At 51.2% G+C, this 17,004-nt stretch overlaps 2 protein-coding genes across 2 annotated transcripts; both read right to left on the reverse strand.

Annotated features, from left to right (window-relative positions):
* Window positions 1-3,712: 3,712 nt before the first annotated feature.
* LOC136020089 (protocadherin gamma-A2-like) lies at window positions 3,713-6,421 on the reverse strand. Its single transcript, XM_065690817.1, has one exon. It carries the CDS (start codon window positions 6,419-6,421, stop codon window positions 3,713-3,715), a length of 2,709 nt encoding a protein of 902 aa, XP_065546889.1.
* Window positions 6,422-6,501: 80 nt separating this feature from the next.
* Window positions 6,502-11,125, reverse strand: LOC136019698 (protocadherin gamma-B2-like). The gene is made up of 2 exons (XM_065690159.1): window positions 8,557-11,125; window positions 6,502-6,849 (listed from the first exon to the last, which is right to left on the reverse strand). Exons 1-2 carry the CDS (start codon window positions 10,996-10,998, stop codon window positions 6,838-6,840), a joined length of 2,454 nt encoding a protein of 817 aa, XP_065546231.1. The 5' UTR covers window positions 10,999-11,125; the 3' UTR covers window positions 6,502-6,837.
* Between the last annotated feature and the right edge of the window lie 5,879 nt (window positions 11,126-17,004).

The following is a 17,004-nucleotide window of genomic DNA, read 5'->3' on the forward strand; positions in this document are numbered from 1 at the left end:
ATGAGGACAAAGACCTGCAATTGTGGGCTGCTCCTATCTGTCTACAGAGAGCTTCATCCAGAGTCTTCCTGATCAGGCAGCCTGCAGCAGGTTCCCACAGTAACGTCCCCATCATAGTTCTCCCTTTGAACCTAACCCACAAACTCATCACTCGTCCCTGGGCAGAGTTCCATACTCTCCAGACTTCCATTGACATAAGTAGCTACACCCCTCACCCCTGTCTGCCTGGCCTGTCTTTCCTAAAGAGCCTATAACTTTCCATTCCAACACTCCAGTCATAGGAGCCATCCCACCATACTTCCATGATTCCAACAATGTCATATTCACTTAGATGTGTACACATCCCTAATTCCTATTGTTTCTTCCCCATCATAGGACACTTTCTCCAGTGCATTTTTCTAAGAAAACCCAACAGATTCTCTTTTAGATTCTCATTCTTTCTGCTCACACTTAAATTCTGTGTTAGGAGGCTAAAGTAAGTATTTGTTGCAAAAAAACATGCAGTTTCAAATGCAAAAGCACTGTCCAGAAATAGGAAAAAGGAACCATGACCTTTCAGGAAAGAAGGGCCTGAAAGAAAGTGGAACAGCTGTGAAGAAACACTGTATCACATTCAGGGAGATACAGATGGATAATGGAGATTTCAGAAGGATTACCAGCCATTCTAGCTATACGTCATATCTCTACGTGCTCGGCTGTTGTACAAATGCTCTGCAACCATTGCATTTCAGAACAGGGAAACTAGGATTACAATAAAAAAATGGCACAGGCCTTGGCACCAGGTAGGAATTCAAGCTGTTGCTCAGTCAAAATCACACTGACTCATCTATTTTCCATGTTCAAAATGAGCATCTTGCCCTCCTTGCTCTACATTCACAGCCCATAGTCACACCATGGACTACATTCAGTGTTTTGGCCATATACTGGCCACAGGTGAGAGGTCATGTCATTGTGTGACATCATAGAGAAAAAAAGTATATCAAAGCCTTAGCTTTGTAGATGAAATCACTGAAGTTATCAATGGAAACCATTACCCAGTCCAACAATTATGACATCTTTTAATATCGTAAGGGTTAGCAGCCACGAGATCCAGCTTTAGACCTGGACAACGAACAACGGAACAACAGGAAACTTGCAGAGGTGAGGGCATTATAGCTTAAAATTTCAGAGTTATCTCAACTGTACTAGGTACACAAAAGGAGGATCTAGTTGATAAAATGTCCACAGGAGCTCACACCAGAGAACATATCCACATTTCCTCATTTTGGACAATAAAAAAGAGGTAAATGCATGGACAGCTATGAACCTCATACGAAAAAAAGGGACAAACAGAACTTTTACGTAATCTGTACATCTTTTAGACATTTCAAATTATACCACAGCAAACATACACCTGCTAAGTCTCTGCATAGACAGAATTTCTCACCGTGCCCAGATGTCACACGAAAGGAAAGCTATATTTGCAGAAAACACCACTGAAAGAGAAGTTCAACACATAACTGAGAAAAAAGATCACAGTATTGGTGTATGGAGAGGGATTTCTCTCCTCATCACACTACTTGGAAGCAATGTAAAATTTTCTCAAGTGTATAAGTGATATGCAGCTCCAATAAAGACCCAGTCAAAGTATTAGTTCAAAGATGCAATCCTACTTCAGCACATGGACAACTTAGAGGACACATGATTCTCAAAGCCTAATGTAAAGCATATATCTAGGCCCGGTAAGTGATCATGTAACAGGAAAGCAAACTCATGAACCCACAGCTTGGAGAGTCAAATTCTGAAATGTGTGATACCCAAAGATAACACACCCTCAGAGTCATTTCCTGTTAGACCAGCAATAAACCCTGTAAACTGACATAATACATGCCATGTCTCCACCATACCTACACACACACAGGACCCCTAAGATTCTTCAAATGCTTCACAGTTTGCATCACTGTCACTGATCTTCATCAATTACAGACTCCATCAAAAGTTACACAGAGAATGTCTCCTTACAATGAATAATATTTAACTCCTACCAGTGCATCAGCATTCCACATGCAGAGATAATATACAAATGCTCTCTTATCAGGACTCCCACTGCCTTTCAGGACAAGGAACCAACATCACAGCTTGAGCGGCACAGGCCTTGGCACCAGGCAAAAGGCATGTTGACCCACCCGTAGTTCTGGTACGAAGCCATTCTCTCATCTTCCTTGTTCTGCATAAAGAGCCTTTAGTACCACCACAGACTATATCCTATTTTTGACCATATGTGGGCTAGAAGCTGACAATGAAGAGTTTCATTCCTTGACATTTTAGGGAAACAAAATTACATCAAAATCTTTGTCTTGGCAGCAGAACTCCTTCACAGAATGGATGGACACTGCCCCCCTAGACCGACAACTAGAAGAGCTCTCTACTAACAGCCAAATTGAAACCCAGGTGTAGAACAGAAGACAAAGCAAGGCAAGAATAAGAAAATGGGGATGTGAAGGCACCACAGCTTAGTAGCTCCAATTTTGTCATCTGTAGTAGGTACATAAGAAGAGTGTCTAGCTGGTTGGTTCAAAACTGGGTCATGAGCATCAGCTCAATGACAGCATCACACTTGGGCAACTGTGCAGATATGTGACTCTACAACACTTTATGTGACATTTACATCTACACCCAGTCACTAGCATTCACAGGAAAAACTGTATCTGATATAGTGCATACAATGAGTAACTTCCTGGCAGATGTTTCAAAGAACAAAGCCCAAACCCAAAAATTAATGTCAGAAATACCCCACCCCATCTGCTGCATTCCCACTAATTTTAATACCCACAAAACATCAGCAGTTACTTCATGCGAGCAGGAGCCATTGAAAACATCTGAGATTTGGTTAAGGCTGGGGAAAGCTTCATACAACCAACAACGAGATATAGATGGTAAAATGATGCTTCACACAGCAGTTCTTAAACACGGTAGCCCAGAGTGATGTTCACACATCCATGCCTAATGCTTGCAGACAAGTTTGTAAAACGACTGTCATCCCCTCAGTACGCAGGAAAAGGGGGCTTGCTGGAAATGGCAGAACTGTTTCATCCTCTAAGTGTACTTGTCATAAGCACATAATGTAAATGTTAAGAATACCACAACAACATACAGCACATTGCAGGAAACTCCAAACACCCCCTATAGAGCAAAAATAACATGTCTTCTATCAAACATTCTTTAGGAAGAAAAAATGTCACTCATAACGATCCTGCAGATGAGCACTGAATAGGGAAAGGAGCAAATCATGTTTCTTTTGTCCAACAACCACTCGTGCACAGCTGCCCTGAGTATACTCTCCAGCACCCACATGGTGTTCTTTACATAGCTATCCTAAGATGAAGACAAATTTTCTGCTTATGACACGAGAGAAAAATGTTAAGGTGTAAAAGAAAACCAGGCACAGACCATCAGGAGAGACTAAATCGCTGAAAAGCGTGAAACACAGAGAGGACGTGATGAAACACTAAACCCCACCATAAGGAAAGACATGCCAGCAGAAGCTTCGTTTCCCCCCACCCACTGGGAACCTGAACATTCAACCCAGATTCTCCTATCGGGAGCGAAAGGCACCAGTACTCAACGCGAGGCTCAAACAGACTTTCTTCTTCGTCCACACAAATTCCCGCGCCCCAAACGGAATACAAAACAGTCGTCAAAAGGGCAGACAAGCAGCAGGAAAAAAAACACCCTAGGAGGAACTCACCGGGGGAATGGTGGGGTCCACGCGGCTGGTGACGGTAGGGTCCTCCCCGAGCAGCGGCGAGGGCTCGTCGGGAGGCGGCCGGACCGGGAGGGTGTCGCAGCAGCTGCCGGAGGACAAGCGGAGCTGGCTCTTGCGCGAGTCGGCGGTGAGCGACACCTCGTGCGAGTAGGAGTGCAGGAAGGCGCGGACGCCGTCGATGCCCACGAAGTGAGAGGCCGGGACGCCGCGCAAGGAGGCGCTGCCCGACGCCGCCAGCAGCTGAGAGCGGCGCCAGCGCCGCAGGCGCAGAGCCAGCAGCAGCAGCAGGAAGGCGAGGAAGAGGCAGGACACGGCCGCCACGGCCAGCACCAGCCAGCGCGTGAGGCTGGCGGCCGGCTCGCCCGGCGCCGCCGCCGCGCTGCCCAGCTCCGAGAGCAGCTCGGCCACGCTCTCGGCCAGCACCACCGTCAGCGTGGCCGTGGCCGACAGCGCCGGCCGCCCGTGGTCCTTCACCACCACCACCAGGCTCTGCCGCGCCGCGTCGCGGGCCAGCGGGAAGCGCGCCGTGCGCACCTCGCCGCTGTGCAGCCCCACGCGGAACAGCCCCGGCTCCGTCGCCTTGGCCAGCTCGTACGACAGCCACGCGTTCTGCCCCGCGTCCGCGTCCACCGCCACCACCTTGGCCACCAGCGCCCCGGGCTCCGCCGACCGCGGCGCCAGCTCCACGCCCGCCCAGCCCGAGACCGCCGCTGCCGAAGGCGCCGCCGCCGGCGGGTACAGCACCTGCGGCGCGTTGTCGTTCTCGTCCACGATCTCCAGCAGCACGGACACGTTGCTGCTCAGCGCCGGCGCGCCGCCGTCCTCCGCCCACACCCACAGCCGCACCTCGCGCACCTCCTCGTAGTCGAACGAGCGCAGCGCGTACAGCGCGCCCGTCTCCGCCTGCACCGACACGTAGGACGAGAGCGGCGCGCCCCGCACCCGCCCCTCCGACAGCCGGTACCGCACGCGCGCGTTCTGCCCCCAGTCCGCGTCCGACGCTCGCACCGTCAGCACCAGCGCTCCCGCCGCGTTGTTCTCGGCCAGCCGGGCTCTGTAGCGCGGCTCCGCGAACACGGGTGCGTTGTCGTTCACGTCAAGTACCCGTAGCGTCAGCAGCGCTCTGCTCTGCATTGCCGGCGACCCACCGTCCACTGCCCGCACGGTCACGTTGTACTCCGACACCTTCTCGCGGTCCAGATCTCCCACCGTCAGCACGCGGTAGTAATCCTCAGAGGTCTTTTCCAGCTGGAACGGCAGACTCTCACTGATGCTGCACCTCACCTGTCCGTTCGCCCCCGAGTCTCTGTCCAGTACGTGCAGCAGGGCCACCACCGTCCCCGAAGGCGCGTCCTCAGAGATCTCACTCAGAGCCGACCGCACCGAAATCTCGGGGGCATTGTCGTTAACGTCTGTCACCGTGATCACGACTTTCGCGGTGTCGAAAAGGCCCCCTCCATCGTGTGCCTGCACCTCCAGTTCATATAAGGACATTTCCTCGAAGTCCGGGCTTCGCATCAGCGTGAGCGTTCCCGTCACAGCATCCAGCTGCAAGATCTTCGAGGCTTTTTCTGTGATTTTTTTCAACGAGTATTTCACTTGTCCGTTAAGACCCTCGTCAGCGTCAGAGGCCGTGACAGCGACAAGAACAGAGCCCATGGGCACGTCTTCGGGCACCCGCACCGTGTACTCCGCCTGGCTGAAAACGGGCGCGTTGTCGTTGGCATCCACCACGGCCACGCGGATCCGCGCTGTGCCCGTCCGCGCAGGCTCTCCGCCGTCGCTCGCCCTCAGCACCAGCTCGTGGAACGCCGCCTCCTCCCGGTCCAGCGCCTTCGCCAGCACCAGCTCAGGACGCTGACTGCCGCCAGGGCCCGCCTGCACGGCCAGCGAGAAGTGCTCGTCGCCGCTCAGCTCGTAGCGCTGCAGGGAGTTCGGGCCCGAGTCCGGGTCGTGAGCCTCGGCCAGGGGAAGCCGCCACCCCGGGGCAGTCGTCTCGCTCATTCTCAGTTCATTTTCTACTTTTCGGAAGCTGGGCGCGTTGTCGTTAATGTCCGTGATCTCTACTTCGATTTTGTAAACCTTCATTTCTCCCTCCACGATCACCTCACAGCGCAGCACGCACTGCTGCGCGCTTTCGCATATCTGCTCCCTGTCTATCCTCTCCGCTGTCACCAAATGGCCCGTCTTCTCGTGCAAGGCGAAATACTGCGTCCTGCCTTCAGAGACGACTCGGACGCCGCGGTGGCGGAGAACCGGCAGCTCCAGCCCCAGGTCCTTGGCCACGTCGCCCACGAATGAGCCTTTGGGCAGCTCCTCGGGAACCGAGTAGTGCAGCTGCCCCCACGCAGCGTTCCACGCCGCCACCAGGATGGTCCACAGCAGCGCTCCCTCCCGCCGGCCCCTGCGCCTTTCCGCATCTCCCATCTCCCTGCCGCTGCCCCGTCTGCTCCGCACCGCCGCAAACACTTCCCTTCCTCCCACCGCTGCTTCGGCTCCTTCTGCTTTTTCGGCTTCTGGTCCGTGTCTCGCTTCTCGTCGCCGCTGCCGGCCGCTGCCGCAGGCTCCTCCGCCTCTCTGAAGCACGGCTCCGCACTGCCGGGAGGCTCGCAGACCGCCCAGCCGCTGAGAAAACCAGCGAGCGAGCCGGGCCGCAGCGGGCGGGGCTGCCGGCATCGCTCCGGCTTTCCTCCCTCTCCTCCTCGGTCAACAGCGGCGCCCGCAGCCTCCTCCTGGCACTGCAGGCACCGAGCGCTGCCGAGCCCTGCTCGCCGGGCCTTGCCCAGGTCCATCTCATGGGCACCGGTCGGAAGACACGAAGCTGGCATCGGGTCCCAGTTGATCTCCTGGCTCTTCTGCCCTCGAAACAAGCTGTTCCGTGACTTGTTTACACCGCCCTGGTGATGGCGGTATATGTAAAGTAAAATACTTAAGGTGTAGAATGTTCTTAGTATTGTCCTATTCATCCAAAACCATAGCCTCCAACACATATTTCTTTTTCGCCTTCGTGCGTATAAGGAGAGCAAAATAGAACTGGCTTGGAGTTCCCAGATGCATATACTTCAGCTCATACGGAACAATCCTCAGATTCGCTACACCACCGCCTGCCGGGGAAGATATGTTTACTCGTTCAACTAAGAATGAGAACAGGTATATCTGCCTTTACTCTTGCGACAGGTTTTACAGGACTACTGCACATTTTTCTTATATTTTTCCTAATATTCGACTGGAAAGAGAAGTTAGAGGATTTTAACTGGTAACTTCCCCGTTTAATAGCGCAAATAAACACCTATTTAAAAAAAAACAATATAGGACAGCAACCCCTGTTAGAGCTGGATTAGAGCTGCAAACCGTAGCCTGTAAACGTGTAAATGGCTTTTATTCGAGTGCCTAATTTCTGCCATTTTGCGTACCTCCTTCTCGGTTGCGTAGGGGCTTTACTGGTAACCATGAAAAAGCAATAAATATTGCAAAAAGTGACAGATCGGATTCAGTTTAGTGCAAACGCTTCTCTTCGGGAAATGAGAATAGGAAAAAAGAACAGGTTCCGATATACAAAAGGAGGTTGTTTTGGTTTGGGGTTTTGTTTTTTTTTTCTTCTTGAGATCCCATTGTACATCTATCAGGGGAAAGGGATAAGTGGTAACTACACTAAGAAATCAGAAAAACTAAGCCCAGACAAACTATCCTTGTAATAAATGCTGCCATTTCTCCAAAAGGTGGCAGGACACACAGCAGAAGACTGGAACATTCACTGGGGAGGGATATTGAGAGAACCATAAGTGCGCTTCCTTTGGGAAACAGCATTAACCACGTTCAAGTCCATCATTTCGGTGAAAAGTGATTAGTAAGGAAAAATCTGCAATACCAAGCGTCAACCACAATTTCTCGGCCCCGTTACGTAGTTAGCAGATCTCATTCTGCGCCGTAAGGATACGCCTGCACCATTACTGACTCATAACATTTCGGACAACACCAGCTTCCTACTTTTCAGAGTACGTTCTTGTGTTTTCAGCTTTTTAGAGTATTAGAAACCTTAGCCCAGCACTCCACAGGCTCAATTTCCCTCACCAATTGCACATATTTTTCTAATCCTTTTGCTTGAATGACTTTTCCCTCATCTTTTCAGCATATCAGAACCTGACTAGACCGGAACACCACCAGCCATATTAATTTCCAAATCCCGAGCAATACCACAAGGCACCTATGAAGATGTCTATTCAAAAAGAGAACTCCTCTGTCAGGTCCTTTCTCTAGACAGTCATACTTTTCCCCTGCACTTTGGAGGCTGCCCTGATGACTCTGCATAGCTCCAGCTTCTCTCACTGCCACTTGGAATTTTTCGAATACAGCCTTCAGGCTAAAAAATAGAGCTTATTGGAAAAAAAGGGGTAAAAAATAAAATAAAATAAATAGGCTACCAAAGACAGAATATGATTTAACCCCCATTAAAAAAAAAAAAATCAGGAACGGTAGAAAAAGCTGGGGGTGAAGGGGATGGGAGGATGAGGAGATCTGGGGAGACACAGTTTCATAAAAAACTCCAACAAAATACGCCTGGACAAATTAACCCTTCAACACCCAATTAACAGCAAGAAACTCTCCAGAGTTTACACCTGTGGCGGCCTGTGACGCGCCGGAAATGCCTGCTACCAAAACAGCGTAGCGACAGGATTATTTCATTTGCCCCTGGAAAAAAGGGAGCAGCAGCTTCCCTCGGCAAAGCAAAGCAAAGCAAAGCAACAACACACCTCCTAGCAACGGTTCTGGAAAGTTCCGAGATAAGAATAATAAAAAACGTGCTTACAAACCTGCGGTGCGTCAGGCTTTGCTGGCGGCTCTCCAACGCCAGGGCTAGTGATCAGGTTTTGCTCCCCGCAGGTCTTACTACAGAGAAGCTCCTCCGCTGGCAGGTTAGAAAGCGGCGGCGGTGGCCATGTGGCCTCGGCGACGGCTCGTCCTGGCGCCACGCACAGGTTGTAGGAGTAGGGCAAGGTGCCCTCGCAGAAGTCGGCCGGGAAGGCGGCGAGGGCGCCGTCCCCTGAGAAGCGCTGCGCGCCCAGGCAGCGCAGCACAGCGGGCGGCGCGGCACGGCGGCCCCTTGCCAGCACGGCCAGCGCCACGCTCAGCAGGAAGAGCGCGGACAGGAGAGCCAGCGCCAGCACGAGGGAGAACTGCAGATCCGCCGCCGAGTCGGAGCCCGCCGCCCGCTCGCTCAGCTCCGGCAGCGCCTCCTGCAAGCTCTCGGCCAGCACCACGTGCAGCGTGGCCGTGGCCGACAGCGCCGGCTGCCCGTGGTCCTTCACCACGGCCACGAGCCGCTGCTTCGCCGCGTCCCTGTCCGACACGGCCCGCGCCGTGCGCACCTCGCCGCTGTGCAGCCCCACGCGGAACAGCGCCGGCTCTGAAGCCTGCACCAGCTCGTACGACAGCCAGGCGTTGCGCCCCGCGTCCGCGTCCACCGCCACCACCTTGGCCACCAGGTACCCGGCCTCGGCCGACCGCGGAACCATCTCGAATGGGGCTGCGGCCGGGGCTGCACTCTGACCTGTCCCCGAGCCCACTACAGCCGGCCACAGCACCCGCGGCGCGTTGTCGTTGCGGTCCAACACGAAGACGCGCACCGTCGCCGTTGAGCTCCGCGACGGAGACCCACTGTCCTGCGCTCGAACCACCACCGCGAACTCTCGGCACTGCTCGTAGTCGAAGGAGCGCTGCGCGTACACTGCGCCGCTCTGCGCCTCCACCGACACGTACGGCTCCGCGCCCGCGCTGCCACCCTCCAACGAGTACCTCACGCGCCCGTTGCTGCCTGCGTCCGCGTCCCGCGCACTCACGTGCAGCACCAGCGCCTCCGCAGCGTTGTTCTCTGCCACGTAGGCGCTGTAGGCGGCCTCCTCGAACACCGGCGCGTTGTCGTTCACGTCCGACACCTCCAGCACCAGCGCCGTGCTGCTCGAGAGCGCCGGGCTGCCCCGGTCTCTCGCCACCACCGTCACCCGGTGCTCGGATTTCTGCTCCCGGTCCAGCGCGCTCGCCGTCACCACCTTGTACGAGCCGCCCGACGACGCCACGAGCGACAACGGCGCCTCGCCCGACAGCTCGCACCACACCTGACCGTTCTCCCCAGAGTCCGGATCCTTCACGTTTAGCAGGGCCACAACCGTGCCGGCCGGCGCGTCCTCGGGCACAGGGCTCGACACCGACAGCACCGTGATTTCGGGCTCGTTGTCGTTCACGTCCAGCACCTCCACCTCCACGTTGCAGTGCGCCAACAAACCGCCCCCGTCCCTTGCTTCCACCAGAAGTGTGTAGCCACGCGTGTCCTCGAAGTCCAGCGCTTCCTGTAGCGTGATTTTCCCACTCTCCGCATCCACCAAAAACTTCTTAAGTACTTTAGCCGCTGTTTCCCCGAAGCCATAGGTGATGCGGGCGTTGCTGCCTGAGTCGGCGTCGGAGGCAGAGACGTTCAGCACCGTCGAGCCCGGCAGTGCATCCTCCCGCAGGCTCACTCGATACCGCTCCTGCGCGAACACGGGGGCGTTGTCGTTGGCATCGGTGACGTTAATGAAGAGCTGGGCGGTGCCGCTCCGGGGCGGGTCTCCGCCATCCACAGCCATCAGCAGCAGCCGCAGGCTCTGTTCTCTCTCCCGGTCCAGCGCCCGGCGCAGCACTAGTTCCGCGAATTTGCGGCCGTCCGGGCTCTCCTTCACCTCCACTGCGAAGTACTCGTTAGTCTCCAGCTCGTAGCTCTGCAGCGAGTTGCTGCCCACGTCCGAGTCTTCTGCCATGCCCAAGGGAAAACGGGAGCCATTAGAAGTGAACTCGTTAATCTCCAGCTGGAAACTGTCTTTGAGGAAGCGGGGCGCGTTGTCGTTCACATCCTGGATGGCCACGTCGACGTGGAAAACATTAAGCGGGTTCTGCACCACCGCCTCGAAGCTGACAGAGCAGGACGCCGACTTGCCGCACATCTCCTCCCGGTCCAGCCTCTCGCTCACGTACAGGTTCCCGTTCTCCCCGCTCACGGTAAAGTATTGCTTCTCGGTGTTCAGCCGTAGCTTGCGTGCCGGCAGCTCCGCCGGGCTCAGCCCCAGGTCCCTCGCCAGCGGCCCCACCAGCGAGCCTCTGGCCAGCTCCTCGGGAATGGCGTAGCGGAGCCGCTCTGGCGCCGCCCGGCAGCACCAGCACAGCAGTAAAGAGGGCAGTAGCACTAGGCCGGCTGCTGGCCGCCGACTCTGCCTGCCCGCCATTCTCGGCAGCGCTCTTAACGCTTCTCCCTGCTGCCGCAGCCTTCCCTCGCCTCCAGCTCCTCTCCACAGGGAGCGGAGGGGCTGCCGGAGGGTAGCGAGCTCTGCGCCGGCTCGGACGCCGCTGTTCCCCCCCACCCCTGCTGCCTCTCCTGCCCGCGCAGCTGCCGCTTTGGCCGGTGCCAGGGGAGAGAGCAGCCTGAGGAGGCAGGACGTTGCGGTGGCTGTGGCTCTGGTTGCGGCTTCAGCGCAGCTGTCTGTCGGCCAACAGCGGCACCCGGAGGCGCCGCGACGCCACCGCAGTCTGGTGATAGCAGCGTTTTACGGGGCCTGAAAGTCAGAGGCTGCGCCCGTCTCCAGGGTTTTGCTTGTACCAGAGTGGGATGCCCCGAGGCACGCAGTTCATGCTTAGCAGGAGCCGCTATAGCCCCCCATACAGCAGCAAGAGCAGGCTTCTATCGAAGAGGGTTTCTGTATCTACAGAAAACTTTTAAAGGAGTATTACACTCTTGTCAGGGACTTACACATCTTGTGGCCTGCATTGGCATGAAAACTAACAAGGAAACCTGTGTGCCAGAGCAATAAAGAAGTTCCCTCATGCAGAGAGAATGAAAGACCAAATGTGAAAAGACAATTGCTCAGACACTTTAGGGGTTATGTCTGTCATTTGTACCCGAGATATAGTTTGTTCAGCACCCATGAGAAAAGGGAATCAGGGGTCTAAACACTGTGCAGAGTCAGAAGCAGAATGAATGTTTTCACGTTCATCATCTGTAAGGTATGCCAGCAATTTTGGTAAAGCCCTGCGCCAAGTTGCAATGCCAAGGGAGAGGCAGAAGGGAATACTTAAAGCTCAAACAGCTGCTCTTTCCCGTTTTCTAAACCCGCCTTATCATTTCATGCCAAAGCTGTAACAAGGGTCTGCACCTGGTTTCGGGTCTCACTTGTGTCAGAGTCGGGAAGCACAGAGGCACTTCCTTTATGCAACTCCCAAAGCGTTTAACAGTTAGAGACACTACTGGGGGCTCTTGGGTCGTCTCCTTGGGGCACAGTGAATAGTCAGAAGGAATATTTGTGGCAGAGCAATAAAGTTGGCTGCCCTTACTAGAATGTAAAGGAAACTATGAAAGCAAGAAATATTTGTGGAAGACTGGCAGAGCTTTTTATCACTCTGTCAGGTATTTTGAATTCTGCTTTCCTTACCTCGTCAAAGAAGGAAATACTGTTGGAGTAATCAAAGAGTAATCAGAAACAGAATGAAGCTAAAGTCCTTGGAATCCTTTCATGCCAGGCTACAAAGATTTCCTTCTTCTCTGCTGTCAGATGTAACAGCTGTTTCTCCTTCTTAGTACCTGGTATAGTGCTGTGTTTCAGCTTTAGTCTTGAGAACATTTCTTCTTTTTCTTCCTGCATTTCTTGCTTTTCCTCATGTAAGACAGTGATGTTTATCTCATTGTTAATGTTTCTTGCAGGCAGAACAGCAGTCTCCCTGAGAAACGTATCACTCTAAAGGTAATGTGTGTAGCTTTGTCCTAAGAGAGGAGAAGAACTTTTACTGTTTTCTTTCTGATTCACAGAAGTTCCTTTTTCTGCATTTCCATACTTGAGGAGCTGACAATGGGAAAGTGCAAAGCCATGTCGAGCCTTTCACAGAACCCAAGAAAGGTTTGGGATGAAGGCACTATACAGATCATTGAGTGCCACCCTCTGCCATGGGCAGAGACATCCTTCACTTAGTTACAGCGCTCAAAGCCCCATCCAACCTGTTCTTGAGCACTTCCAATGATGGGACATCAACAAGTTCCCTGGGAAACCCATTCCACTGTTGCACTACTCTCATCGTAAAAAAATTCTTCCTTATGTCCAATCCAAATCTACCCTTTTCCAGGTTAAAACTCTTACTTCTTGTCCTGTCACAATTTGGCAAAAGGCCTTGGTAAAAAAGTCTTTGTCTTTCTTTTAAGCCTGTTTATATATCAAAAATCCACAATAACATGTTCCCAGAGCCTTCTCTTCTCCAGGCTAAAGAACCTCACCTCCTTGAGCCCTTCTTCTTAGTAGAATTGTTCTAGCCCTTTGACCATTTTCATGGTCCTTCTCAGTCCTAATTAACAGGTCCATGTCTTTCCTGTAGTGTGGATCAGAGAGCTGAAGACAGTGCCCAGGGGGTGTCTCATGAAACAGAGTAGAGGGGGAGAAGCTGCTGCTGGTGAAGCAGCCCAGGCTACAATTGCCTTTTTAGGTAGCAAGCGCACATTGACATCTCATGTCCCATTTGTCACCCACCGCTACCTCCTAGTCCATCTCCACAAGCCTGCTTTCAGTCTCGAGTCTGTACTGAAACCTGAGATCGCCCTGATGCATGTGCAGATCCTTGCACTTGGCCTGTGGAACTTCATGACTTTCCCACAGGCACACTTCCCAAGTGTCTCATGGCCCCTCTGGATCCCTTCCCTTTCGTGAATCAATGGCATCACTCAGCTTAATGTCATCTGTAAACCTGCTGATGGTGCACTCAATCCACTGTTTGTGAAAATACTAACTACTACTGGTCCTAGCACAGACCTCCTTGAGGAACACCACACATCACTGGTTTCCACTTGGACATTGAGCCATTGACCAATCCAGCCAGTTCCTTATCCATCTGACAGTCCATCTGTCAAACCATTATCTCTCCAACTCAGTGGCCACCATGTTATGAAGGACCATGTTGGGGACACCCTGCATGTGTTCTCCTGCTGGCCCCTAGTCTGTTCATGGCAACCTTGGCTGGGTTGGATTGCCACTCTGCACTGTTTCACTACAGACAACTGGCTGAGCACCCATATGCCTATGAAAGCCTTGCTTTTCCTGGCTGTAAACATCAAAGGTGCACACGGGAACTGAGCCCATGCTCAGACAATTGGAATAGATGTGACCCCATTTGACCAGACACTCTGAGGTCTAGCCATGAAAACACGCAAGGTAAGACTTGGAAACATACAGAAATGAATGGAGCAGGATTCTGAGACCAAATGTATTCAGAAACAAACTGTGCTACTGAATCAGGCACGTGCTTGTGTTAACTGTGACAAGCAAGGAAATTACTATCTACAGCCTCACACACAGAGCTCCCATGTCTTTTTTGCAACACTGTAAAACTGACTGGTTTCCTTCTGACCTTCTTATAATTGGCAGAATTATGAAAATATGATGCCCTATAATTCTGACCTTCTCATAATCATAGAATCATGAAATCACAGAATGGTTTGGGTTGGAAGGGAGTTTAAAACTCACCCAGCTCCAACTCCCTGCCATGGACAGGGACACCTACCACTAGACCAGGTTGCTCCAAGCCCTGTCCAACCTGACCTTGAACACTTCAGGTGATGGGACATCCACAACTTCTCTGGCCAACTTATGCCAGCATCTCACCACTTCCATAGTAAAGAATTTCTTCTTGATATCTAAAGTAAATTCACCCTCTTTCAATTTAAAGCCATTCTCCCTTGTCCTATCATTACATACCCTTGTAAAAAGTTCTCCAGATTCTCTGTAGCCACCTTTAAGCACTGGGAGCTGCTCTATGGTCTCCCAGGTGCCTTCTCTTCCCCAGGCTGAACAGCCCCATCTCTCTCAGCCTGTGAGAGAATAAGCAGCAGAAACCAATCATGAGAGGATGATGTTCTACCCTCACTCCAAAAAAAGGGAAGTACATTCAGCTTCTTAACACCATTCTCAGAAGAAACAGAAGGATTCAAAAGCACACAAAAGATAAATGGCCAAAATAAAAGAGGAGCAGTAATACAGAGATTGGATCATTCAACTCTCCAATTAGAGGGAAACTCCTTCCCTCTGTTACACACATTGTTCTGCAGAAATGAGACAGCTACCCACTTTATGTTGACATCCATTTCCCCTGACAAGAAAAGAACACAAAGGCACCCTCACATCTGCTTTTCACACCAGCTACAGCATGTGAAAGGAGCAATAACACAGGATGCACTGATAAACAAACCTATGCTTTTACGTACAAGTAAAGTGACACATGTAGGAAACCAAGAAGAGAAAACCAAAATCATAAATCAGACAAGCAAGGCAAGGAAGCTTTAGACGGGAAAGTGCTGTCAAAGAAACTCGCCAGGAATTCTTGGTCTTTGCTGTGGACATTGAAATTCACCCTTGGGAACACCTGGAAGTTATTCCTATCTCAGGCTGCACATGTGGGCTTAAAGCTTTCCTCTGGATTAGTGTGTGGGGGTTATTTTAAGAAATAGTGAGCTCTCTGAGGTTGTTTTCTACTCTGCGGCCTGCTCAACTCCCACAGATACGAAGCCATAAGAGTAAGCCCCATATCATGGATCTTCTCTCCAGCTCAGTTCTCAGAGAAAATACAACAGATTCTCTTTTAGCTTCTGCTTCATTTTCCTCTTGTCTATGGTGGATGAAATAAGTATTTGCAGTAAAATAACATGCACAAAAGACCAATGCCTGAAAAAAAATATGTGTAGCTGTGAAGAAAGTCTATATTGTAATGTTACAGGGAGATAGATGGAAAACAGAAATTTCACAGAGGAATTATAAGCTATTCTGTTCATGCATCATCCTTCTATGTGCTGAGTTACCGTACAAATGCTCTACTACCATTGCCTTTCAGGAAAGGGAAACCAGGATCACAAAAAAAAAAAATGGCACAGGCCTTAGCACCAGGCTGGAAATCAAAGTGTTGCCATGACAATACCACAGTGACCCACTTATTGTCCAGGTTCAAAGCCAACCTCTCAACCTCCTTGCTCTGCATTTCAAGCCCTTAGTCACACCATAGACAATATGCAGAATTTTAGGCATGTCATCCACAGGTGAAGGAGCTTGTAATTCTCTGACATCTCAGGTAAACAGAGGTATATCAAAGCCTTTGTTTTTGCAGATTAAATTCTCCTAGGTATGGATGAGATCTGCTCCCCAGAACAACAACTGTAAGAGAACCTTTAATGTTTTAAGAGTTATCAGCCACAATGAGGCACAGCTTTAAACCTGCATGACAAACAAGACAAGAATGGGAAGCCTGCAGATGTGCAGGCATCAAAGCTTAATATTTCAGAGTAGGTGCAGAAGAGAGGGATCCAGTCTGGGAAAAGTCCAGAGGAGCTCACACCACAGACAGCAGCCACATTCCCTCCAGTCAATATCTTTCGACAATATAAAAGAAGTAAATGCACAGAACCATGACTGTGGGCCTCATATAACAATGAGGACAAACTGGACTTTTACACCCATCTCTACCTATTTTAGACATTTCAAGTGATATCATAGCAAACCTTTTCACCTGCCCCAGCTCTAAACAGAATTTCTTAACCTGACCAAACATTAGGCAACAGAGAAGCTACTTTTGCATGCATCCAATGAAAGCAAAGTTGCACATGCAACTTTCACTACTGCGAGCATCAGTTACAACACAGATGCATGAAGAGAGATTTCTCTGCCCATCACACAACTTGGAAGCAATGTAAAATGTTCTCCAGTACATAAGCCATATGCAACTTTGAAAAAGACCCAGTTGTCAAAGTATCAGCTCAAAGACACCATCATACTTCTTTATCAAATGGGAAACATGGAAGATGCACAACTCTCAAAGCTTAAAGTGTATACCTATGGTCAAAAACTGATCATGCGATAGGAAAGAAACTGATGAACCCACAACTTCTCTGGCTGCAGTACAAGCAAGGCAATACATAAAAGACACCTTTAGAATAATTTTCTGTAGACCAGTGATACACCCTGGGAATCAAGAAAACAGATGCCATATCTCCACCAATACCTCCACACACAGAGCACTTCTGAGACTCTCCTCAAACCCCGTTACAGTTAATATTGTTATCATTGATCTTCACCATTCGCAGACAGACTCCATTGAAAGGAAACCTGCACAGACAACTTCTGCTTACCATGGATAGTATCTGACTTTTCACCAGGTACATTTGGCAAGCAAGAGCATTTAAAAAATAATTTAAGGAAACATGTCTATATAAG

This window comes from Lathamus discolor, chromosome 10 (genome assembly GCF_037157495.1).
Source record: "Lathamus discolor isolate bLatDis1 chromosome 10, bLatDis1.hap1, whole genome shotgun sequence".
Taxonomy (NCBI): domain Eukaryota; kingdom Metazoa; phylum Chordata; class Aves; order Psittaciformes; family Psittacidae; genus Lathamus; species Lathamus discolor.